The sequence below is a fragment of the Oncorhynchus clarkii genome, chromosome 15 (genome assembly GCF_045791955.1).
Source record: "Oncorhynchus clarkii lewisi isolate Uvic-CL-2024 chromosome 15, UVic_Ocla_1.0, whole genome shotgun sequence".
Lineage (NCBI taxonomy): Eukaryota > Metazoa > Chordata > Actinopteri > Salmoniformes > Salmonidae > Oncorhynchus > Oncorhynchus clarkii.
The window spans coordinates 8,262,719-8,288,426 of record NC_092161.1 but is presented as its reverse complement, the minus strand read 5'-3'; the positions used below and the strand labels follow the sequence as shown (position 1 = coordinate 8,288,426).

At 42.1% G+C, this 25,708-nt stretch overlaps 2 protein-coding genes across 8 annotated transcripts; both read left to right on the top strand.

Moving 5' to 3' along the window:
* The first annotated feature begins 1,661 nt into the window (after positions 1 to 1,661).
* Positions 1,662 to 18,245, top strand: LOC139366889 (ATP-binding cassette sub-family D member 3-like). Of its 7 annotated transcripts, XR_011626810.1 has the most exons (22): positions 1,662 to 1,829; positions 3,299 to 3,335; positions 3,439 to 3,540; positions 5,394 to 5,482; positions 6,146 to 6,215; positions 6,754 to 6,851; positions 7,607 to 7,730; positions 8,109 to 8,165; positions 8,268 to 8,410; positions 8,558 to 8,627; positions 8,765 to 8,834; positions 9,053 to 9,242; positions 9,471 to 9,635; positions 9,793 to 9,856; positions 10,186 to 10,263; positions 10,401 to 10,466; positions 12,322 to 12,531; positions 15,704 to 15,808; positions 15,989 to 16,045; positions 16,284 to 17,030; positions 17,092 to 17,250; positions 17,367 to 18,245. XR_011626810.1 is itself a non-coding variant. In XM_071104627.1 (20 exons), exons 1-20 carry the CDS (start codon positions 1,717 to 1,719, stop codon positions 16,359 to 16,361), a joined length of 1,986 nt encoding a protein of 661 aa, XP_070960728.1. In that variant the 5' UTR covers positions 1,662 to 1,716; the 3' UTR covers positions 16,362 to 18,245. The 7 variants fall into 7 exon arrangements, 1 of the variants encoding a protein (XP_070960728.1); XR_011626811.1 differs by lacking the exon at positions 17,092 to 17,250 and having other exon boundaries at positions 16,284 to 16,922; positions 17,276 to 18,245; XR_011626807.1 differs by having other exon boundaries at positions 16,284 to 16,922; positions 17,103 to 18,245.
* Positions 18,246 to 21,105: 2,860 nt separating this feature from the next.
* On the top strand, positions 21,106 to 25,483 carry LOC139366887 (tartrate-resistant acid phosphatase type 5-like). Its single transcript, XM_071104625.1, has 6 exons — positions 21,106 to 21,267; positions 21,747 to 21,937; positions 23,047 to 23,174; positions 23,423 to 23,614; positions 24,523 to 24,670; positions 24,819 to 25,483. The coding sequence occupies exons 1-6, from the start codon at positions 21,198 to 21,200 to the stop codon at positions 25,056 to 25,058; spliced, it is 969 nt and encodes a 322-aa protein (XP_070960726.1). The 5' UTR covers positions 21,106 to 21,197; the 3' UTR covers positions 25,059 to 25,483.
* Positions 25,484 to 25,708: the final 225 nt, after the last annotated feature.

The window sequence follows — 25,708 nt, the reverse complement described above, 5'->3', positions numbered from 1 at the left end:
ATGTGTAAAATTCCCACTTGGTTACGAACGTTGCATTACATGTGCTCCCAGAGCTCTCTTTAATGAAGTAAGCTGTGTGAATTGTTCAAAGTTAGGAGCCCATTGTACCGTCAGTTATTGGCTATTTTGATTATTGTTTTTAAAGTCTAAATCAGCTGTGTATTATTGTTAGGGCAAAAAATCAAACCGTGCAGCATTACACAGCGGATTTAAATAACCAACTCATGATCAAGCTTTGATGATTTGATTCAGCTGTGTAGTTCTAGGGCAAAACGTGCGGGGCTCCAGGACCGAGTTTGTTTACATATCCTAATAATTAGAAAAATTGCTCAGAAAACCAGGTGTTTTAATCAGCATATGCTTACTTCGATTTGACTTTACACCGATTAAGATACGGTGTTTAAATGACAATTTCCATATGCTGCCTACTGCCATAAATCAGTTTAATATTTAATCATATTTTAATTATTTGTGTTCATGTAAACGTACTCACTAAAACATACTTACTTCTATTGCCACTTACGGTATCAGTTCGAGTCGCCGATGGAGCTCAAAACAAATCTTTGAAATGTGGAATCACATTTATTGCAGTATTCTGGTTGGGAAGAAAAATGCAATCATCACCTTAAATTAAGATTAGTGGCTCAAATCCATCCAACCCTCATTTGCAGTATTTAGGTATTTTTTTTCTTCCAATGATCAAATTAACTCACAGATTGGTATTGGGTAGCCTACTGAATGTCAGGGTCACTAAGGAGGCTTAAAAAAAATCCTTATTTAACCCTTTCATCTACACGGAATAAAGTGGATTTATTTACAAGTGACATCAATAAAGGGATAATAGTTTTCACCTGGTCAGTCTGTCATGGAAAGAGCATGTGTTCCTAATGTTTTGTACACTCAGTTTATATAGGCACATTCCACTAACCAAAACCATTGTCAAATAAACCTTACAGTCACATTCCACTAACCAAAACCATTGTCACATAAACCGTACAGTCACCTGCTTTTACAGTCATCTTTGAGGTGGGACCGACCACACACCAGCACATCGACAAGTGAGTGTATTGCATACCGAACCCCGCCCTTGAGATGACGTAGCGGCATCACGATTTCAATGGTAGAGTTGAACCACTTGGGGCAAAATAGCTAGATTTACTACTGAAAGACCAAAATCACTATCGCAACGAGCTGTCAAAATGAAGACGAGACTTGACGTGTTTCACTATAACTAAGCGTAAAAAATGTATGGTTTACGATTTTTTTTTATGTTTCTCCATGAACGTGACTCTTTCATTCTCCAAACGGTAGGCTGGAGAGACCAATACCCCAACCTATTCAGAAAAAAAGCGTTTTCTGTAGATGATATTCGGCGATATGATATCATGCCACTGTTTATTTCCATGTCCTTGCTATAACCGAGCCCATATAAAAGCTGCACTCACACTTGCAATACACAGCTTGTTCATTTGAATATCCTCATGTCATATAATTATCCATGGGCTTTAGAATAAGCTACATAGCCGGGATAAACGGATTATTCTGAGGTGTTCTGCTTTTTCTAAACCATAGCATGGTCAGTTATTTGAACCATTCCTTCGACTCTACTGACCTATGCTCTCACTCGTCCGCGGTGACCGACTACTCTCATTTGTTCCCTGCCCACTACCCAGCATGCCAGTCGGTGCGCACTGATCCACTGATACTGTCGGTAATATGGCGGCCGTCAGTAAGTACCTGACAGCTAAAAACTCTTCGATAGCTGGCGGAGTCCTACTCGTTTTATACATCCTGAAGCAAAGAAGAAGAAGAGGAGGAAAGTCAAGCGGGTATGTTGCTGGGGGAAAAAAAGTATAATCGAATCTCTGTTGTACTTTAATTGTGCGTTGCTAGACTGCCCATGCAAGGGGTTATTGTGTCACAGAACTTGTGGCCAGCAAGCCAAGAAACGTTGTCCCATTTGACGGGTGTAAAGTCTGAAAGTCAGTGAGATGTTGTAGTTGTATAATATCCCAGGTATCTTTGATGGCTGTGCATATCGCATGTTGTAACATTTTAAGTTTGTGTTATTATATCTCTGTCAATGTAAATCTCCATTCTCATTAGCAAACAATAGAGGTCTTTATACCCCGGTGCAGCTGGAATAGTCGCAATGATGTGTATAAACCTTGATTTGCTAATGTTTTTTTTTTCTTCATTTTAATGAGGCATTGATGCCACCGGCAGCCATATTGGTACTCCTCAGATTTGATTGGAAGGACCGCTCCTTCCATCTATAAAGCCCTTCTTTCATCAGCTGATATCTCAAAGTGCTGCACAGAAACTCAGCCTAAAACCCCAAACAGCAAGCAATGCAGGTGTAGCAGCACAGTGGATAGGAAAAACTCCCTAGAAAGGCCAAAACCTAGGAAGAAACTTAGCTCTGTCTTACATCAGAATTAGACGTTCATCCATCTTTCTCAAATGTCAAAGTGTTTAAGGGTAAGTTTAGACATTAACTCTGAAATCTTACAGTTAGGCATTAACTCTGAATGGTTAAGGTTTGGGATAGGAATAAAACAAAAATCTCAAAAACAACTTTCTATCACCGGATTCGAACTTGCAATCTTTGGAGTCAGAGGCTGATGCTTACTGCCATCCCCATATCGAATACTGTCTTGTATGACAGGTGACCTGGCTGGTCCTCCATTGGAAAAAAATGGACTTATACAGTATTTAAATAAAATGATTTAAGGACACAATTATGTGCTTTGAAGTATGCCTTTGTTGTCGTGGGGATGGTAACATAGTACTTTAACAAATGTTTGTATCTTTCTATTTTTAATGTTAATTTCACATAATATGACTTAAGTATGTAATAAGATGTCTGTAATATAATATACTTTTCAAAAACGAATATAGCATGTTGATAAATGCATTTCTATAACTTTCAGCGTCTTTTTTTTGTTTTTTAGAAACAGCGGGGAGGAGTACCAAAATGGCTGTGCGGTGGTTTCAATACCGCCCCCCCCCCCCCCCCCCCCAGTCTGTCATCTAGGGTTAAAATCTCGATATATCATTGGCTAATCAGGGCTAATATTTCAACAATGTAACAGAAGTCACTGTTGCTTATTAGCAGCTTGCTGCCCTTTTATGTAAAAAAATTACATTCAACCTACACACCATTACACTCGATTTATGATGACGATGATGAAACTAAATCAGTTTTACCCTTGGGTATTGTGTTCATTGCATGATGTTGCACGTGTCTAGTTGGAACATTTTGTATCTGACTATGTGCCGTATCTATCGTTTACAGTAAAAAAGGACGCTCAGAACTGGTGTTGAGCAATGAAGTAAGTACACCAGCACACATGCATCCAACAAATGGGAAAAAAAAAATAAATGCTCAACTACATGCAAAATTTGTCCCCTGACACCTGCATTTGCTTTGTGAAGGACAAAGCAGCCAAGAAAGACCGTGCTGCGGTGGACTATGTCTTCTTCCTCAGAATCAGTAAGATCATCCGGATCATGGTGCCTCGATGGTTCTGCAAAGAGGTGGGCCTTTTGTGGTTGGGTTGTTGTTGTTACAGACCAATATGGTCACATATTGAGCAACAAAAAAAAAACAACAAGCTCAGAGGAGTTCCCAGTAGCATTTTATAAGTCCGTTATTATGTAATATGTATAATATTATTGAAGGGGAAGTTCCACTATTTAAAAAAATATTTTTTTTTTTACATGTGGCCTTATTTTCATTATGTGGTTGTAGCAGAAAATTGGTTGTCACATTTTGCTGAGTCATCACTTGCGATTGACTACAATGCATTATGACAAGTTCTCCAAGACACTCCAAACCAACTCCTATTACATCAGAATCTCATTCTGGATGTCTCTGCACAAAATGTTAGACTTTTGTTTTTTTTCTTCACTGTGCCATAAATCCATGTTTGAATGATGCGGTTTACAACAACGACAAAAAATATGGATTTATGAGACAGAGGATTTTTATTTTTTTTTTCAAGAATTGAGTGCAGAGACATTAAACGGAATGAGATTCTGATGGAATTTGAGTTGGTTTGGAGTGTTTTTGGAGAGCTTTACAACCTGCTTAGACACATTTTCATAATGCATTGTAGTCAATGGCAAGTGAGGACTCTGTAACGAAACAAAATATATATAAAAAATAATAATGGTTTGGGGATCAACTACATGCACAGAAAGAGTGAAAATAAGGCCACTTGTAAAAATGGATGAACTTCCACGGTAAGTAGATGTCTAGGCCGATAAAGTTGTGTTCTGTAGCACCACACGATAAGCATTAAACCTTGAAGTAATTAGTCTCTGTGGTACTCGGCCTTGTCTTGTACAGATAGATCTGCGCTCCTTCATTGCGTCACTTTTACGGCCACGACTTATCTCTTCCTCTATGCACGTGTGTCTCAACAGACATTGTAGTTCATTAAGTGTGATCAATTTGCAAACGTTGTTCTAGTGTACATGATTTATAATATTGCCTGAGCTTGTGTGTTGTATAAATACAAAAAAACACCCACAGAGCCCGAACAGACCTGTCATACTGATCAGTTTGTTTGATAAGCCAAGGTCACGATGATATGAAGTCTGTTGTGTGTATCAGAGTTCATCCTCTACTGAATGAACTCTAAAATGACTAGTTGTTAGATAAGGACAGGTCTATTCTCTATTCTACCGGTCATGTTGTTAGATGAGGACAGGTCTATTCTACCAGTCAGTTGGATAAGGACAGGTCTATTCTCTATTCTACCGGTCATGATTGTTAGATAAGGACAGGTCTATTCTCTATTCTACCGGTCATGTTGTTAGATGAGGACAGGTCTATTCTACCAGTCAGTTGGATAAGGACAGGTCTATTCTCTATTCTACCGGTCATGTTGTTAGATGAGGACAGGTCTATTCTACCAGTCATGTTGTTAGATAAGGACAGGTCTATTCTCTATTCTACCGGTCATGTTAGATGAGGACAGGTCTATTCTACCGGTCATGATTGTTAGATTAGGACAGGTCTATTCTACCGGTCATGATTGTTAGATGAGGACAGGTCTATTCTACCAGTCATGTTGTTAGATGAGGACAGGTCTATTCTACCAGTCATGTTGTTAGATAAGGACAGGTCTGTTCTACCAGTCAGTTAGATGAGGACAGGTCTGTTCTACCAGTCAGTTAGATGAGGACAGGTCTATTCTACATTTGAACTGCCATGTATTAGTCATTCATCTAGTTTGCTCATATTATTTACAATACAAACATGACATTGATTTGCTTAAAGAACTATCCATTGCATTGTTTAATCTGTGTATTTAATCATCTGATGGGTTTGCTCATCTGGTCTGTTCCCTTCCACTTCTCTATTCTCTCCGTTGTCATCACAGACAGGATACCTCGTCCTCATAGCTGCCATGTTGGTGGCCAGGACATATTGTGATGTCTGGATGATCCAGAATGGAACCATGATTGAAAGGTGAGAATCACTGAGGTAGAATGAAAGTGTTCTAATTCTATGGTTAGAACCCTGACTTGCCATGTGACCTGTGATTCTTCAATATAGCTAGATGACCAATGAGTTTGGTGGATGTGATTGTGTTGATGGTCTGCTTCCCCATACACAGATTCAGCCTGATACTGGACTAAGACGCATGTTCAATGGAGATAATCATTTTTAAAGTGCGCTTTAGTCCAGGGTGAGACTTTATTCCAGGTCTGGGAAACCAGCCCCAGATCATATCAATGAATTCCTTCGCAGGAAAATCCATGCCTTTCAATCTCCCACAGTGGTATCATTAGCAGAGATATCAATGTACTACATGACTCTATATGTGTTATTTCATAGTTTTGATGTCTTCACTATTATTTTACAATGTAGAAAATAGTAAAAATAAAGAAAAACCCTGGAATGAGTAGGTTTGTCTAAACTTTTGACTGGTACTGTATGTGCTTGAGTTTAAAGTTTTTTTTTTTTTCCCATGACCATCATGGCAGATGAGTTGGCTGAAGCATAAACAGATCTTACTGAGGCTAGAACCGTTACAGGTGAAATTCATTCATCTGCCAATGTCTTGCCTAGCAGTGTGTCCCATGTCACTGACCCAGTTGGTTCGTTCTTGTGCATGTTTTGGGTCTGCAGCGCAATTATCGGTCGTTCCAACACCGATTTCAAGAACTACTTGTTCAACTTTTGCAAAGTCATGCCACTTGTAAGTGTTTTTTTTTTTTTTGGTATTTCATTGCATCCAACAATTGACTCTATTTTTCTAGATGTCTGTGGTTCTGATTTGCCTCTGATATATAAATGTCATATTACAGTAGTTGGTTAGTTGTACAGCGACGACTCCCGTCGACTTTCTTATTTTGTTGTAAATTCTCAGAGGTTGTCTGATATTATTATTATTATTATTATTATTATTATTATTATTAGCATAACATTGACTGTATATTATTCGTATCCTTTCTTAATACTGTAACTCATCACTTCCTAATATCATTTAGCAATAACCAGATAATAGGATCGATCATACATTGCCTGGATAACTGTTTGTTATATGTACATTTTTACAGAATGTATCTCGTCCTCTAGACAATTGGTGTTTAATTTTCTCTGCATGCCTTTTGTATTCAACTGTCTCTTTGCCCGTGGATTGAACAAATCCAGATTTCATCTGTGTTTGGACAGTATACTAAGGTTGTGTTTTGATGAAAAGCTGATGTTAAAGTGTATGTTTTGTTGACTGACAGATTGCATTGGTGAATAACTTCTTGAAGCTGGGTCTGAATGAGCTGAAGCTGAGGTTCAGAGTGAGACTAACCAAACACCTCTACGACGAGTACCTCAAGTAAGCACTGTCTGCCGCGCCGCCCTGTCTGTCTGCCGCGCCGCTCTGTCTGTCTGCCGCGCCGCTCTGTCTGTCTGCCGCGCCGCGCTGTCTGTCTGCCGCGCTGTCTGTCTGCCGCGCTGTCTGTCTGCCGCGCTGTCTGCCTGCCGCGCTGTCTGCCTGCCGCGCTGTCTGCCGCGCCGTCTGTCTGCCGCGCCGTCTGTCTGCCGCGCCGTCTGTCTGCCGCGCTCGCTGTCTGTCTGTCTGCCGCGCTCGCTGTCTGTATACCCTACTGTCTACCTCGCTGTCTATTGTCTGTATAGCCTACTGTCTACTGTCTGTATACCCTACTGTCTGTATACCCTACTGTCTACCGCGCTGTCTACTGTCTGTATACCCTACTGTCTACCGCGCTGTGTACAAGCCTACCGCGCTGTCTACTGTCTGTATACCCTACTGTCTACCCTACTGTCTGTATACCCTACTGTCTACCTCGCTGTCTACTGTCTGTATACCCTACTATCTGTATACCCTACTGTCTGTATACCCTACTGTCTACCGCACTGTCTACCGCGCTGTCTACTGTCTGTATACCCTACTGTCTACTGCGCTTTCTACTGTCTGCATACCCTACTGTCTACCGCGCTGTCTGTCTATGGCACTATCTTCTGTCTACTGCCTCTTCTCATAACCTTACATTCCCATAGTCAGTCTACTGTGCATTCCCATAGTCAGTCTCTGCAATTGAACTCACTCAAAATGTGTGTCATCCCCAGAGGATACACGTACTACAAAATGGGCAACCTGGATAACCGTATCGCTAACGCTGACCAGCTGCTGACTCAGGACGTAGAGAGGTTCTGTAACAGCGTGGTGGACCTCTACTCCAACCTCAGCAAGGTACTGTAGTCTACACCTAAACTATCATGCTGACTACTGTTTGTTTAAGACCGAAGTATACATTCTTGTCTATATCTTCTCGTGTGTGGTTCCAAGGTGTATGTTTAGGAATTTGTATGGTTGTTGTAGTACACCTTAGTCTATCATTAACTTGTTGTGTAAATCGTGATATTGCTGAAAGCTGTTATTTGTTTGTATTATTGATCCCCATTGGTTCCTGCCACGGTAGCAGCTACTCTTCCTGGGGTCCAGCAAAAATGAAGGCAGTTTATACAATTTGACAATACATTGACAGATTTCGCAACACACTGTGTGCCCTCGGGCCCCCTACTCCACCAGGGAGGTCTACATGTTAACACTACTGCATATCCCCTTTAGCCTCTCTTGGACATTGGACTGTACATCTTCAAGCTGACGTCTGCCATCGGTGCCCAGGTGAATACGAATTCAGATTCCAGAAGCAACCAATAGATTCCATTCAGGTTTTTAGAATGTACTGAAATATATTCTGTATGTGATGTCACCGTTTCCCCTCAGGGCCCAGCGAGTATGATGACCTACCTGCTGGTCTCAGGCCTGTTCCTGACCAGACTACGACGGCCCATCGGTAAGATGACGGTGACAGAGCAGCGCTACGAGGGAGAGTACCGATATGTCAACTCGCGACTCATCACCAACAGGTGTGAAGGCCTGGATCTGAGTACATCATGGGTTGGCAATAGAGTGCTTTTTAAAAAAATTAAATAAAACTTGTTAAATCACCCCTGTCGTGGTGTTTTTAAAAAAGAGAACTAAATTATGTTTAACGTGTTATGTTTTGTCTTTAGTGAGGAGATTGCCTTCTACAACGGGAACATGAGAGAGAAACAGACGATTCACTCAACATTTAAGAAACTGGTGAGTTACCGTTAGTCCTGTGTGCCAGTCCGAGGTACATTAAAGATCTGTCTTCACTTCTGTCTAAACGGACAAACTGCTGGTTTTGTGAGTTTAAAAGTGTTTTAATAATGCCGTGATGCCTTCTGTCTTCACAGGTCGACCATTTGCACAAGTTTATCTTCTTCCGCTTCTCCATGGGCTTCGTGGACAGCCTGATCGCAAAGTGTAAGATCTGATGTTTTAAACCCTACAGATTAATATGCTGATATCGTCAGTTACATAGCCAGAGAGAGATCTGTAAATGGCGGCCAGTTGATTTCTGCACTTCTCCCACTTGCCGCTGTCCAGCCGCCACATTTTTATCGTTGCTTGGCCAGGCGAACATAAAATAACATTGTTCATTGCATTACTAAACCAGTGCTTGGGTCTCTTCCTTCCCTCAGACATAGCCACTGTGGTGGGCTACCTGGTGGTGAGTCGGCCTTTCCTCAACCTCGCCGACCCCCGCCACATGAACAGCAGCCAACCTGAGTTGCTGGAGGACTATTACCAGAGTGGCAGGATGCTACTGAGGATGTCCCAGGCTCTGGGAAGGATCGTACTGGCTGGTAGAGAGATGACCAGGCTCTCTGGGTGAGACTTCTCTCTTCCCAATACACTATGATCCAATCACATATTCAATTGAATTTGATTAAATTCCATTTCTAATTCAAAGTAGTAGCCTGTTCTAGACATATACCACTAAACTGCCTTATCTTTCCACGACCACTTCATTCTTCTATCGGTGCTTTCCAAGCTTTCCCTTCGTAGTGCTTGGGTAGGAGGTGTTCTGAGCTAGGCTGGTCTCCCTTCTTCTCCCAGGTTCACCATGCGTATCACTGAGCTCATGAAGGTCCTGAAGGAACTGAACTCTGGGAAGTACGAACGCACCATGGTCTCTCATCAGGACAAGGAATCAGAAGCCGTAGAAAGAGTCCCTCTTGTCCCGGGCAGCGGACAGATCATCAACGTTGACCACATCATCAAGTATGTGTGACAAAGCCTCTGCATTTCTGTACATGATATTGGCTGCATAAAATCTCTTTTTAATATGTTACCCTCACTGAAGTTGTCCACGGCCAAGGGGTTTTCTGAGGAGGAGTGGTCAGTAAGAGCAGTGTCTTTGACTGTTTTGGTGCTGCAGGTTTGAACACACACCACTGGCAACACCCAATGGAGATATCCTGATCAAGGACCTGACCTTTGAAGTAGGCATCTCTTTATTTTCTCTATGCTGGTTAAGTCTCACTGAGAACATCTGGTTAGGACAATAAGACCTGTGTGTTATCAAGATCAAGTTAAAACTAACATGACAGTGGAGTGCCTCTCTAATGAATGTGTGTCACTCGTTTAGTCATTCAGTCAGTTTGACATAAATAACTTTTTTGTATTTTAAATTCGGGAATGTTCAAACCACTTTGATTTTAATGAGTGATGTTGAAGTATTTTTGACGTTTGAAGGGTCACGCTGGATGTTACAATGAGGTTATTCTTTCTCTCTCTCTCTCTCTCTCTCTCTCTCTCTTTACCCCCCCAGGTGAGGTCTGGCACCAATGTGTTAGTGTGTGGGCCCAATGGCTGTGGCAAGAGTTCACTCTTCAGAGTCCTGGGAGAGGTGATGAATGTTCCGTTTTATGTTCTATTGATATGCCTGTGAGGGATGGAAGTACTGCAAAAAAAATCTATTATTTTGGTTGACGTAACTTAAGAGTGATAAGCCCTGGAGATAACATTCAGTGTGTTTCTCCATAGCTCTGGCCTCTGTTCGGAGGGCAGCTGACCAAGCCTGAGAGAGGGAAGCTCTTCTATGTTCCTCAGGTAACTAAATGGACACCGTGAGTATTTTATATGACCAATTAGGGATGTAACGTATTCGTACCTAACCGTTTGGTATGGAACCTCGGGTTTGGTCCGCACTGTAAACCCAACTGCGTTGTAGGCCTGTGCCTGTTGAGTAAAACCGAGCCGGGAGAAACATTTTCAAGCTTTACCGTTAAAACAACATGATCAAAATTCAAATATTAACTGGCACAGTTCAAACTGTCCTTTTTGTGAGGAGCAGCCGGGAAGTACCTCTGTACTATGGTGGGTGTGGTGGGACATTTTTAGGAACATTTTGTCTTCCCAGTAGGTTACAACCGCGATGGGAAAGAGAGTTGTGGATTAAACGTTAACAGTATGTCTCAAACGCTCTAAAAGAAAAGCCAATGCAGCTGCCAACACCACCAATATGTTGACACATTTTACACCGACATCAGCCCAGTATACCAGAGCGAGACGTAAACACCAATAAACAACAACACAACGTCGTCTCCCTCTGCGTTCGAGCAGCCCTTTTCTAACCGGCAGCCCTTTTCTAACCGGCAGCCCCTTTTCTAACCGGCAGCCCTTTTCTAACCGGCAGCCCCTTTTCTAACCGGCAGCCCTTTTCTAACCGGCAGCCCCTTTTCTAACCGGCAGCCCCTTTTCTAACCGGCAGCCCCTTTTCTAACCGGCAGCCCTTTTCTAACCGGCAGCCCCTTTTCTAACCGGCAGCCCCTTTTCTAACCGGCAGCCCTTTTCTAACCGGCAGCTGATTCTAACCGGGCCAAAGAAATTACAAGAATGATAGATGGGCTATGTTTTATATTTTTTTACAGTCTTAGGGTTTATAGCCGCGGATATGCGGCCATTCTCGGTGGTTGAGAATACGGTATTGTTCAGCACCTCGTGAAAGAGACTCACTCATTTCAGTAAACGGGTAGTACCCACTATATAAGCAAGCCAACGTTTTCAATGAATTGGCTAATGCACCTTGTGTTACACTTACTTAATTAAGTGCTACCGACACGGCCCCCCCGTTTATGAGAGTCACAAGTGTGAATCTGGCACTGAAGAAGGCGGTGTCATGGTGCGTTCCTAAACCAAGTGGGAAGTGGGAATTTACCACATGCTACTGGGAAAAATCCACTTGAATGGCCCTCCGACTGGTAGTTACTAGTGGGGAAACTCGTCAGTCATCCTGAGCACGCACTTCTCCACACATGGTGACCTCTGACATCACCTACTAAGGAAATGGTCCCTATAACAGCATTTTCGGGCAGTTAAATGCAACAACACATTATTTATTAAAAAAAGTAATCTATTAAATATAATTTTGAACTCTATCGTTTGTTTACGAGCCTGACAACTGTACTTTTAGTTTATGGTTGACACAACTTGTTGGCCATTGGCCAATCGCCGTTCTTCAACTAGTTCAATCGCATGAATGCATCCAACTAGTATTTACGACTTCACAACTGGTAAATTCCCACCGCCCACATAGTTACGAACGCAGCATCAGAGTGAAAACTTGAGAAGCCCAAAATAACAATCCTGTCACAGCAGACAATGGAAGGAACGCTGAACGTTGTGAACGCTGAACGTTGTGAATGGCATTTAATTCCCCTGCTGCACTGAAACCGAACCATTGCCCCAAAAACTTAATGCATGCCGAACCGTGGGTTTGGTGAACCATTACACCCCTATTACCGTATTCTATTCCATGTTTTGGCAAATTGTAAATTGACAGCCAACTCTAGTCTGTCTGTTTTCATCTCATTGTAGAGATCCTCCATGACCCCTGACCTCTGACCTCTTCCATCTTATTGTACAGACCCAACATGACCTTTTGACTTATTGAATCCTATTATAGAGACCGTATATGACCCTTGGCACCCTGAGGGATCAGGTGATTTACCCTGACACCTATGAGGAACAGAAGAGAAAAGGAATCTCTGACCAGGTGCTGAAGGAGTACCTGGACAATGTCCAGCTGGGTCACATCCTGGACAGGGAGGGGACCTGGGACACCGTACAGGACTGGATGGACGTCCTCAGTGGAGGAGAGAAGCAAAGGATGGCGGTAAGACGGATGAGAGGAATACTTCCTGAATGGAATAGTTTTTATTTGAAATAAAATAAAAAAAATACAATCAAAATGGTTTCTCATTGGAGATACTTCACCATCTATTAGTTCACACACTCCTATCGTCACGTTATCACCGAGTGACACCATACTGGCCCTCTAAAAACTAGGTATTTAGGGTATATGAACAATGTTTTATAGGATGTGACATACTGAAAATGTAGGAGGAGCTTAACGTGTTGCTTATTGCATTAGATTAAACTAAATACTACCATTTAGTACAAGGTATGTACACTGAACAAAAATATAAAGGCATGACCTGAAGTAAAATATCCCAGAAATTTTCCATGTGCACAAAAAAAAGTTTATTTTTTGTAAAATGTTGTGCACAAACTTGTTTTACATCCCTGTTAGTGAGCATTTCTCCTTTGCCAAGATAATCCATCCACCTGACAGGTGTGGTATATCAAGAAGCTGATTAAACAGCATTATCATTACACAGGTGCACCTTGTGCTGGGGGGGACAATAAAAGGCCACTTTAAAATGTGCAGTTTTGGCCCAGGCTCTGTCGCAGCCGGCTGCGACCGGGAGGTCCGTGGGGCGATGCACAATTGACCTAGCGTCGCCCGGTTTAGGGAGGGTTTGACCGGTAGGGATATCCTTGTCTCATCGCGCACCAGCGACTCCCGTGGCGGGCCGGGCGCAGTGCACGCTAACCAAGGTACCCAGGTGCACGGTGTTTCCTCCGACACATTGGTGCGGCTGGCTTCCGGGTTGGAGGCGCACTGTGTTAAGAAGCAGTGCGGTTGGGTTGTGTTTCGGAGGACGCGTGGCTTTCAACCTTCGTCTCTCCCGAGCCCGTACGGGAGTTGTAGCGATGAAACAAGATAGTAGCTACTAACAATTGGATACCACAAAATTGGGGAGAAGAGGGGGGTAAAATGTGTGTGTGTGTGTATATATATATATATATATATACACACAGTGCCTTGCGAAAGTATTCGGCCCCCTTGAACTTTGCAACCTTTTGCCACATTTCAGGCTTCAAACATAAAGATATAAAACTGTATTTTTTTGTGAAGAATCAACAACAAGTGGGACACAATCATGAAGTGGAACGACATTTATTGGATATTTCAAACTTTTTTAACAAATCAAAAACTGAAAAATTGGGCGTGCAAAAGTTCAGTGAGGATCTCTGAATGATCCAATGTTGACCTAAATGACTAATGATGATAAATACAATCCACCTGTGTGTAATCAAGTCTCCGTATAAATGCACCTGCACTGTGATAGTCTCAGAGGTCCGTTATAAGCGCAGAGAGCATCATGAAGAACAAGGAACACACCAGGCAGGTCCGAGATACTGTTGTGAAGAAGTTTAAAGCCGGATTTGGATACAAAAAGATTTCCCAAGCTTTAAACATCCCAAGGAGCACTGTGCAAGCGATAATATTGAAATGGAAGGAGTATCAGACCACTGCAAATCTACCAAGACCTGGCCGTCCCTCTAAACTTTCAGCTCATACAAGGAGAAGACTGATCAGAGATGCAGCCAAGAGGCCCATGATCACTCTGGATGAACTGCAGAGATCTACAGCTGAGGTGGGAGACTCTGTCCATAGGACAACAATCAGTCGTATATTGCACAAATCTGGCCTTTATGGAAGAGTGGCAAGAAGAAAGCCATTTCTTAAAGATATCCATAAAAAGTGTCGTTTAAAGTTTGCCACAAGCCACCTGGGAGACACACCAAACATGTGGAAGAAGGTGCTCTGGTCAGATGAAACCAAAATTGAACTTTTTGGCAACAATACAAAACGTTATGTTTGGCGTAAAAGCAACACAGCTGAACACACCATCCCCACTGTCAAACATGGTGGTGGCAGCATCATGGTTTGGGCCTGCTTTTCTTCAGCAGGGACAGGGAAGATGGTTAAAATTGATGGGAAGATGGATGGAGCCAAATACAGGACCATTCTGGAAGAAAACCTGATGGAGTCTGCAAAAGACCTGAGACTGGGACGGAGATTTGTCTTCCAACAAGACAATGATCCAAAACATAAAGCAAAATCTAGAATGGAATGGTTCAAAAATAAACATATCCAGGTGTTAGAATGGCCAAGTCAAAGTCCAGACCTGAATCCAATCAAGAATCTGTGGAAAGAACTGAAAACTGCTGTTCACAAATGCTCTCCATCCAACCTCACTGAGCTCGAGCTGTTTTGCAAGGAGGAATGGGAAAAAATTTCAGTCTCTCGATGTGCAAAACTGATAGAGACATACCCCAAGCGACTTACAGCTGTAATCGCAGCAAAAGGTGACGCTACAAAGTATTAACTTAAGGGGGCTGAATAATTTTGCACGCCCAATTTTTCAGTTTTTGATTTGTTAAAAAAGTTTGAAATATCCAATAAATGTAGTTCCACTTCATGATTGTGTCCCACTTGTTGTTGATTCTTCACAAAAAATACAGTTTTATATCTTTATGTTTGAAGCCTGAAAGGTGGCAAAAGGTCGCAAAGTTCAAGGGGGCCGAATACTTTCGCAAGGCACTGTATATATATATATATACACACACACACAAGTGCAGTTTTGTCACACAATGCCACAGATGTCACAAGTTTTGAGGGCGCATGCAATTGGCACACTGACTGCACATTTCTCTACCATATGCCGCCTCCAACGGCATTTTAGAGAATTTGGCAGTACATCCAACCGGCCTCGCAACCACAGACCACGTGTGTGGCATTGTGTGGGCGAACGGTTTGCTGATGTCATTGTTGTGAACAGAGAGCCCCATTGCAGGGTTATGGTATGGGCAGGCATAAGCTATGGACAACGAACACAATTGCATTTTATCGATGGCAATTTGAATGCACAGAGATACCATGATGAGATCCTGAGGCCCATTTATTTTATTTTTTTAATGTATCTGTGACCGACAGATGCATATCTGTATTCCCAGTCATGTGAAATCCATAGATTAGGGCCTTATTTGTTTATTTCAATTGAACGATTTCCTCATATGAACTGTAACTCAGTAAAATCTTTGAAATTGTTGCTTTTTATTTTTGTTCAGTGTAGTTTTAGTAATGTAGTATGCAAGACAGATTTGGGACACAGCCATTTTTGACTTGGTTTGGTCTGCTTCACGTGTGTCTGTAGATGGCTCGGTTGTTCTACCACAAGCCCCAGTTTGCAATCCTGGATGAGTGCACCAGTGCTGTGAGCGTTGATGTGGAGGACTTCATCTACAGCCACTGCAGAACGGTACAGACACCACTCCAGCCTTTTTAGCCCGGACTCGCAGCATGTACTGCTATATGTCTGAGTGTTTTACTTCTAAATCTGTCTTTTTATAATTCTCCAGTTTTGAATAAATAATAATATATGTTATGTACAAGTGGTGTGTGGTTGTCTAGCTGCTTATGCCTGGTCTGTTTTCAATAGGTTGGCATCAGTCTGTTCACCGTCTCTCACAGGAAGTCTTTGTGGAAACATCACGAGGTAAGATTGCAACCTTTTCGGGAAACACTGGGGGGAGTTTGTGGCTACTGATGTGTCCGTATACTGTTGGGAATGCTCTGGGAGATTACTGTGGGGGACTCCTTCTGGCAGTTTTTAAAATATGTATCTTTTGTTGAATTTGTGTCATGTAAAGCAAGGGTTTATTTAAGTTGCTCTGGTGTAACCCCAAACCCAAATCCCGTTTGGGTGAACTGAGACTGAGCTTTGTTTTTTCCAGTACTACCTTCACATGGACGGGAGAGGGAACTACGACTTCAAACCCATCACTGAGGAGACCATTGAGTTTGGCTCCTAGACAAACAACACAACCACACACACCATAATTTGCCCTAGAAAAAGTTGCTCACTAATTCTGCACTTAAAACCACGTTTTTGAAGTAACCCTGTTTTTTTTGTTTTCTTTTTGACAAATCCGTATTTAAAAGCATCTTGTTAGTCACGTGATTGTATATAACTTGTCCATTTATGGTCCAAATTGGTCCAAACTCATGCAGATTACGGAATGGGCTAATCCCAATCCAGATGAATTATGTTTGTGTTATACAACTGTGAACTGAATCATGCTTCATAATGATTAAGATGAGTTAGCCCCTACAGAGGACTCTAATCTGATGAATTAACACAGGGAGTTGGAGACCCAAGGTGATTGTTTGGTGGTCTTTTAGACAAGTCACTGAGGGCAGGTAACAGTATAAACTGCTATCTTGTCTTTTGTTTTTTTTAAGGTATATGTATAATATGCAAATGAAGCTGCTTGTTTCCTCTGCTGGGGTGAAATCCTTCCATGTGCTTTCCTAGCCTGGTCCCTGATGTTTGTACTGTCTGGGACCAGGCTAGTCCTATGCCTTTTCGTATAGTGGTCCCTGATCTTTGTACTGTCTGGGACCAGGCTAGTCCATCTAGGCCTTTCCTAGCCTGGTCGCTGATATGTTTGTACTGTCTAGGACCTGGCTAGTCCATCTAGGCCTTTCCTAGCCTGGTTGCTGATATGTTTGTACTGTCTAGGACCTGGCTAGTCCATCTAGGCCTTTCCTAGCCTGGTCCCTGATGTTTGTACTGTCTGGGACCAGGCTCGTCCTATGCCTTTTCGTATAGTGGTCCCTGATGTTTGTACTGTCTGGGACCAGGCTCGTCCTATGCCTTTTCGTATAGTGGTCCCTGATGTTTGTACTGTCCGGGACCCGGCTAGTCCATCTAGGCCTTTCCTAGCCTGGTCCCTGATGTTTGTACTGTCTGGGACCAGGCTCGTCCTATGCCTTTTCGTATAGTGGTCCCTGATGTTTGTACTGTCTGGGACCAGGCTCGTCCTATGCCTTTATGTATAGTGGTCCCTGATATGTTGGTACTGTCTGGGACCAGGCTAGTACTATGCCTTTCGTAGCCTGGTCCCATGATCTGATTGTACTGTCTAGGACCAGGCTAGTCCTCCTAGGCCTTGGGTTATGAAGCCTGACCTAATGTAGAGTAAAGAGGAAGTGTTGCCTGAAGCTGGAGAATCCCTGTCCCCAGGTGCTTCCTCTGTGGCTTTTTCTCAGTTTTTTTCTTTCAGCGTGTTCTCACCTCCCTCTGAAAACGCATTGAAAGAGAAGGTCTGAGGAGAGGAGCCTTGGGTTTTCTCCAATGTACTTTGAGAAAGAGATGAGGAAAGGGCCGATGAGAGGAGCCCGGTGTGTGTTCGAGGAAGGGACCGAGCAAGGCTCTGAATCACTCACATTTACAAATCATCGATCACAAATAAGTTTCTGCACAGCACTCGGTTGAATCCCCTGGACCAGGTTTTCTGTCTCCTGTCTTAAGCATTTACGTACATAATCAGTCATTCTCTCCAGCTGCTTGTAGCAGTATGTGGACTTGGCACTAGATGACAAATCGACTGATCTTTGAGAATTATGTGACTTGTTGTTCTTCCTTGGATCAGAGTGGTGCTGTTGATCTGCAGACACCCAGAAGGCTTCCTCCCCGACCACAACAGTAACTACTACTATAATATACTGACTGTAGCAATGGTGTTCGTCTGTTTTTTTTTTTTTTGTTTTGTGAACTGTAAAGAAACAGGCTCTGTAGAACTCCTGGTTATATGAGAGAGAGACTGTAATATAGTGATTTGACTCTAAAAAAGTGCATGCACCTGCAATAAACTGTATCAACAATGCATTTTCATTAAAACAGAGAGACTGGACTGGAGTGTGTTGTTATCACAGGAACAGGGACTCTTTCAGTTGCCAAATGTTGTTGAACGTTGCAGATGGAAATGCTTTAAATTGAGCCAACATAATTCCTTGTTCTAGTTGTCAGATAGGCATGTTTGTTCTACGTGACATATTTCTATCTGGAAAGTTCCAAAATGTTATATCCTGCTGACAGTGTTTAGTGGGCTTCTGTTTTTTATGTCCTTTTTTAAAAAATCTCTAAAGGATTCAGTATTAAATAGAAAGTAACACCTTGTGAAGGGTGGGTAGGTAACACTGTGGTAGGTAACATGAGGTAGGTGTATATGTAACACTATGTGGTGGGTACAGTTGAAGTTGGAAGTTTACATACACTTAGGTTGGAGTCATTAACTTGTTTTTCAACCACTCCACAAACAAATTATTACTATTTATAGTTTTGGCAAGTCTGTTAGGACATCTACTTTGTGCAGGACACAAGTCATTTTTTCCAACAATTGTTTACAGACAAATTATTTCACTATTACAATTCCAGAGGGCCAGAAGTTTACATACACTAAGTTGACTGTGCCTTTATTAAACAGTTTGAGTCCTATATCGACATAACCTGAAAGGCCGCTCAGCAAGCAGGAAGCCACTGCTCTAAAACTGCAATAAACAAGCCAGACTACGGTTTACAACTGCACATGGGGACAAGATTGTACTTTTTGGAGAACTCCTCTGGTCTGTTGAAACAAAAATAGAACTGTTTTGCCATAATGACCATTGTTATGTTTGGAGGAAAAAGGGGGAGGCTTGCAAGCCGAAGAACACCATCCCAACCGTGAAGCACGGGGGTGGCAGCACCATGTTGTGGGGGTGCTTTGCTGCAGGAGGTACTGGTACACTTCATAAAATAGATGGCTTCATGAGGTAGGAAAATGTGTGGGCAGAACTGAAAAAGGGTGTGTGAGCGAGGAGGCCTACAAACCTGACTCAGTTACACCAGCTATGTCATGAGGAATGGGCCAAAAGTCACCCAACTTATTGTGGAAGGCTACCCGACACGTTTGACCCAAGTTAAACAATTTAAAGGCAATGCTACCAAATACTAATTGAGGGTATGTAAACTTCTGACCCACTGGGAATGTGATGAAAGAAATAAAAGCTGAAATAAATCATTCTCTCTACTATTATTCTGACATTTCACATTGTTAAAATAAAGTAGTGATCCCAACTGACCTAAAACAGGTAGTTTTTACTAGGATTAAATGTCAGGAATTGTGAAAAACTGAGTTTAAATGTATTTGGATATGGTGTATGTAAACTTCTGACTTCAACTAGGTAGGTAACACTGTGTATAGTATAGGTAGTTGTAATTGAACCCTGGGCTTGGGACACATGATGGGAGGACAGAAACACAGCTCCCTGAAGAATGATTGGATATTGAGCATGACGCTCCCTGAATAATGATTGGATACTGAGCATGACTCCTCCCTGAATAATGATTAGATCTTGAGGATGACTCCTCCCTGAATAATGATTGGGTATTGGGGATGACTCCTCCCTGAATAATGATTAGATCTTGGGAATGACTCCTCCCTGAATAATGATTAGGTATTGAGGATGACTCCTCCCTGAATAATGATTAGATCTTGAGCATGACTCCTCCCTGAATAATGATTAGATATTGAGGATGACTCCTCCCTGAATAATGATTGGGTATTGAGGATGACTCATCCCTGAAGGGTAAAGGTTAAAAATGCACCTCTTCAAACAATACTTGCGTTCTGTCCTCTGTGACATGTCACCGTTCTGAATGAACTCCATAGATGTTTTCCTTCATAGATTTAGCTTGATGAGAGCTGTGACCTCACAGTATGTATTTGCTTCATGAGGACACTTGAGTAGCTCATAGATATGTTTCATACAGGGGCATAATGTAATGTAGCGAAGGACTTTTCCAATTCCAAATTTGAACCTTGGCTCAGAGTCATAAAAAAAAAAAGTTACCTGAGTCGTACATTTTTTTTATTTTATTTTTGTTGCCTTGAACACGCCCTTTCTCGGTCTTACTGGGTGAAAGGTCATTGATATCCACTACAGGCTTTTGGGGCGTAGAACTAAAGTACACACATGATGTGGTCTGACCATTCTTTCCCATCAAAATCATTAGATCAAGAGACATACTGAGTGAACCTTTATAGCCAGGCTATAGATTAAGTCAGGTGTTAAAGTTCAGGTGGAAAAAAAAATCTGTTTTTGTATTTATTTATGTGCTAAATGTCTTGTTTTCATGTAATTGTATTCACATACCGTACAGTACCTGTCGACAGTTTGGACACACCTACTCATTCCAGGGTTTTCCTTTATTTTTTTACTATTTTCTACATTGTAGAATAATAATGAAGACATCAAAACTATTAAATAATGCATATGGAATCATATAGTAACCAAAATAGTGTTAAATAAATTGAAATATATGTTCTATTTTTTTATTCTTGAAAGTAGCAACCCTTTGCCTTGATGACAGCTTTGCACACTCTTGGCATTCTCTCAACCAGCTACACCTGGAATGCTTTTCCAACCTATGCTGATATCTTGTATGTAGCTCATTTATTTACATTCCAAATATACTAATGCAATCTTATACATGCTAGTTTGGTCAAATAAATTGATTGTCTAGACTGATCGGCTTTGGTTTTTAGTGTGATCGCATCTATTTTTAAAGGTAACTCAAAGTTCCTGTTTGCAGAGCAGATAGACATTGCTTAGCCAATTAGCTGTTGTTCTGAGTCTTTTCTTCTCAGATGGCTCAATGCAGGAAGTTATTCTGAAACCACAATACTACTTCCTCTTTATAAACAGTTCTAAAGAGAACCATAACCATTTTGTTTTTCTGTTTCAGTGTGTGACACTTTGAATGACTGCTAAATCGGTCATTGTCTTTGTTTGGTAGGTCTGCAACTCTCCATACTGGTGGAATGCATCATCTTCATCTGCTGCTAATGCTGTGCTTGGCATTCTGGCCACGCTGCCAGCCACTGGAACAAGGTACACTTTTCTATCTACCAGATCTACCAAATCAACTTCATTACTTAAATTACTGCGTGGTTGTTTCCTAATATCCATTTATATTCAGACTGTAATGTAATTATACCAAAGAGTGTCTTTGGTTCGAGCACATGAGATGGTATGAAATAGGAAATAAAATAAGAATGAGATTTTGGTCTGCTGTGTATACAGGAGGGCTTCTAAAAGAAAAACGAACAGGTCTGTGAGAGACGGAATTCTTACTGGTTGGTAGGTGATCAAATACTTATGTCATGCAATAAAATGCAAATGAATTACTTAAAAATCATTCAATGTGATTTTCTGGATTTTTGTTTTAGATTCCGTCTCTCACAGTTGAAGTGTACCTATGATATAAAAAAAATACAGACCTCTACATGCTTTGTAAGTAGGAAAACCTGCAAAATCGGCAGTGTATCAAATACTTGTTCTCCTCACTGTATGTGTCACCTGTCCTTTAGCATCGCTGCGGTTTGTTGGGCTGGGGGACTGGGGAGGCATCCCGTTATTCCCCTACTACACCCCTCACGAGCAGGCCATCGCTGCAGAGCTCGCCCGGACGGCACAGACTCTGGGATTGGACTTTGTCCTCAGTCTGGGAGATCATTTCTACTACAAAGGAGTGGAGGACGTGAATGATCACCGCTTCAAGGTCACTTCACACTACAGTTCGCAATACAGTCGCTCTGCAGCACTGTTCACACTGCAACACATAGGCTGCGTTTACACAGGCAGCCCAGATCTGATCTGTTTGTTCAAAATACCAATTATTGGCACAAAAAAAAAAATCAGAAATGTTCGACCTGTGTATATGCAGCCATAGGCTTGGGTTGAAACGCCACACGACAGCAAACATTATTGTGATGAAAAACTCATCAACTGTTGTGACAACTCCTAGTAAACATATCTTACCATAGGCAGTTAGATTGTAACTTAACATCTCAACATATCTAACCTATCTGTCGTGTGTGGCATTGTGAAGAATGTGAACACGGAACACACATACAACAGACATACGGAAGGACTTTGAAAATGGCAAGAGAGCGAACGAAATATCTAATGCTCCATTCTGTGTAACAGATTGTGAAATATGCATTGCGATAAGAAGTGTTGCGTCACAGTTGTTCCCTGTTTCTAAGCAGCCAGCCAACTTTGTGAGAGAGAGAATGTGTTTTAAAAATAATTGTAAAAAAATGTGACCTTTTATTAACTAGGCAAGTCAGTTAAGAACAAATTCTTATTTACAATGATGGCCTACCCCGGCCAAACCCTAACCCAGAAGACTCTGGGCCAATTGTATGCCGCCCTATGGGACTCCCAATCACGACCGGTTGTGATACAACCCGGAATCGAAACCAGGGTCTGTAGTGAATCCTCTTGTTAGTTGAAGAACACTGTGACGTAACACAAACTGACAAGACGGCGCTGTGTTCAGATCACCGTGTTCTTGTATAGCGAAGAGGACACTTTCTTTTCTCACCCCTAGAGCACTTGATTCTCCTTTTTTTTCCCCCCTGAAATAAAGTGAAGCGTCATGCCCTCTTGTGGTAAAATATTGTACATCAACTATTTCTTCAGAGCATTCAGATTGTATTAGTGTTGCAGCAAACATCATTTTTATTCATTATAACTAACTATGACTATTGATATGTTATATATATATATCCGTTATATATCATATCACTCTAGTTTTTCATCCTTCAGTCATTTTCCTGGGTTGGTAATTATCCATTTTTTTGGTCTTTTTTATTTCTCCTGCAGTGTACCTTTGAGGGTGTCTTCTCCCATTCCTCGCTGGTTGACATCCCTTGGTACTTGGTGGCAGGGAACCATGACCACATTAACAACGTCTCCGCTCAGATCGCTTACTCGAGCAGATCGAAGAGATGGTGAGCAGCTTAAGTAGAGATCTTTAAAAACGGTGTGTTTTAAACCGTTAACGCCACGCATCCTGAAAACAACATTCACATGCCAATTAGCAGATGCTTTCATTCAAATAGTGTATACATTTAGAGTATGTGATCCCTGTTGGGAATTCAACCCACAACCTTCTTGTTGTTTGCTAGCGACACTCTCTTACCAACTGAGCCACACAAAACAGGACATTCTGTGTTGTTCTCCCCTCTTGTTGCCTCAGGAGGTTCCCGGAGTTGTACTATGAGCTCCAGTTCAAGGTTCCCCAGAGTAACGTGTCAGTGACCATCCTGATGATTGACACGGTGGTGCTATGTGGGAACACCTATGAGGGGACCCAGCCCAAAGGAGAGGAAGACCTGGGGGCTTCTGCCAAGCAGTTGGACTGGATCAACTCCAGACTGGCAAACAGCAAGTAAGGTCCATATGGTTCAGTTTCCTGGAACCAGATTGAGCATAGATAGTCTAGGACTATGCTTAATCTGGGTTTGAGAAACTGGCCCTGAAAGGCAACAGGTCAAACACAGCCTCTCATTAAGTATACACGGTTCAAGCACATCGGTGAAACAGCAGACAACTTGTTCTGTGAGTAAATAATGGCTTGGATGGATTAAATGTTTTTCAAGGTGGAGGAAAATAAAAGTATTTGATTTAATAAGTTGTCGTTTGAGCCTTGAGAAAAGAATGTGAAGATTTCGAACCATGAAGAGATCCCTGACTGGCCACACCCCTCTTTTAGAGATCCCTGACTGGCCACACCCCTCTTTTTGAGATCCCTGATTGGCCACACCCCTCTTTTAGAGATCCCTGACTGGCCACACCCCTCTTTTTGAGATCCCTGATTGGCCACACCCCTCTTTTAGAGATCCCTGACTGGCCACACCCCTCTTTTAGAGATCCCTGACTGGCCACACCCCTCTTTTTGAGATCCCTGACTGGCCACACCCCTCTTTTAGAGATCCCTGACTGGCCACACCCCTCTTTTTGAGATCCCTGACTGGCCACACCCCTCTTTTTGAGATCCCTGATTGGCCACACCCCTCTTTTAGAGATCCCTGACTGACCACACCCCTCTTTTAGACTCCTCCACTCTCATCACTATTTGAATCAAGAAATACCTTCACACTGCTACACACACATTCCTCAACTGTTACTGAATGTGGAATAGAAAGCTCCTGTAACAAGAGTTGGGTTTGTTGAACCACACGCGCACGATGAGTAACCTTTCCTGACACATGAAAACTTGGGCTAGCTTCCAGAAGATAATACCTCTGCTTTAGCTCAGGGGGCTAACACAGTCTTTTATCTGTCATTCTCTCCCAGGTCAGAGTTCCTTGTGGTGGCTGGTCACTATCCTGTGTGGTCCATTGGTCATCACGGCCCTACAAAGTGTCTTTTGCGTAGACTACGGCCTCTGCTGAAGAAGTATAATGTCACAGTCTACCTGAGTGGTCATGACCACAGCATACAGGTGGCTATTATACATATTATGACCATACATATTAATACAATAACAAAGTAACAGTTTGAAGTGATAAGTTTTGAAAGACAAATGTTCCCATTTTACAGTCACTTATTTGAACAACTGACGTTGACCTGACTCTCTATACTCTCACCAGTTTATCAGAGAGCATGATGGGAGTCCCTACGTGGTCAGCGGGAGCGGGAACTTTGTTGACCTATCCACCAAACACGTCAAGACCTTCCCGTCGTCATGGCAACGGTTCTCCAACGCTGTCAACCTTACGTCCGGAGGATTCGCTTACTTTGTAGTCACAGAGAACAGTATGACTATCAGCTACATTCAGACTGATGGGAAATGTGTTTACCAAACAGCACTGGCAAAACGCAAGGTCTGACACACACACACACACACACACACACACACACACACACAGAGGCATCATCAGATAGTCAACAATGAACTGCTATAGGTCTAATATGCTGTCTGTTTTTAACCTCTTAAACCCTGACATTGTTGACCAAACAAGGCATAATATTGTATACTACGTTCATAAAGTGCATTTTAGTTACAGAACTGTAAGTCCAACAAGCACATGCGTAGTACTGTTAGAAAGGTAGGAACTGATAAAGGTGTCAGAAACTGTGACACCAACAGAGCCTGAGGTACAGCAGGACAAAACAACTGAAATTCATATTTGTATTAATTCATTTTTTTCAGGGAGTGTGTGAGGGGGGGGGGGGTCCCCCAATTGTCCCCATGTTGGCGCATAAGAGATTTTAAAGTTTCAAATAAAATACGTCACCAATTACTGTTCTAAAAGGATAACACGTTTTTTTAATTATTAGATATTTGACCTAATGGTGGCCCTCTACACATTTGCGAATACCCATTGGAACACAGACATTTTAAAAGCGCAGCTGTTTTTGCAACTCGCCAAGCTGAAATCTCTATCTATCCATTGATTTAAATGTATGTATCCCCCTGTCTGATACCCAGTTGGACCCCTAGATGGCAGTAAGAGATCACATGACATCTCTTGGCCAC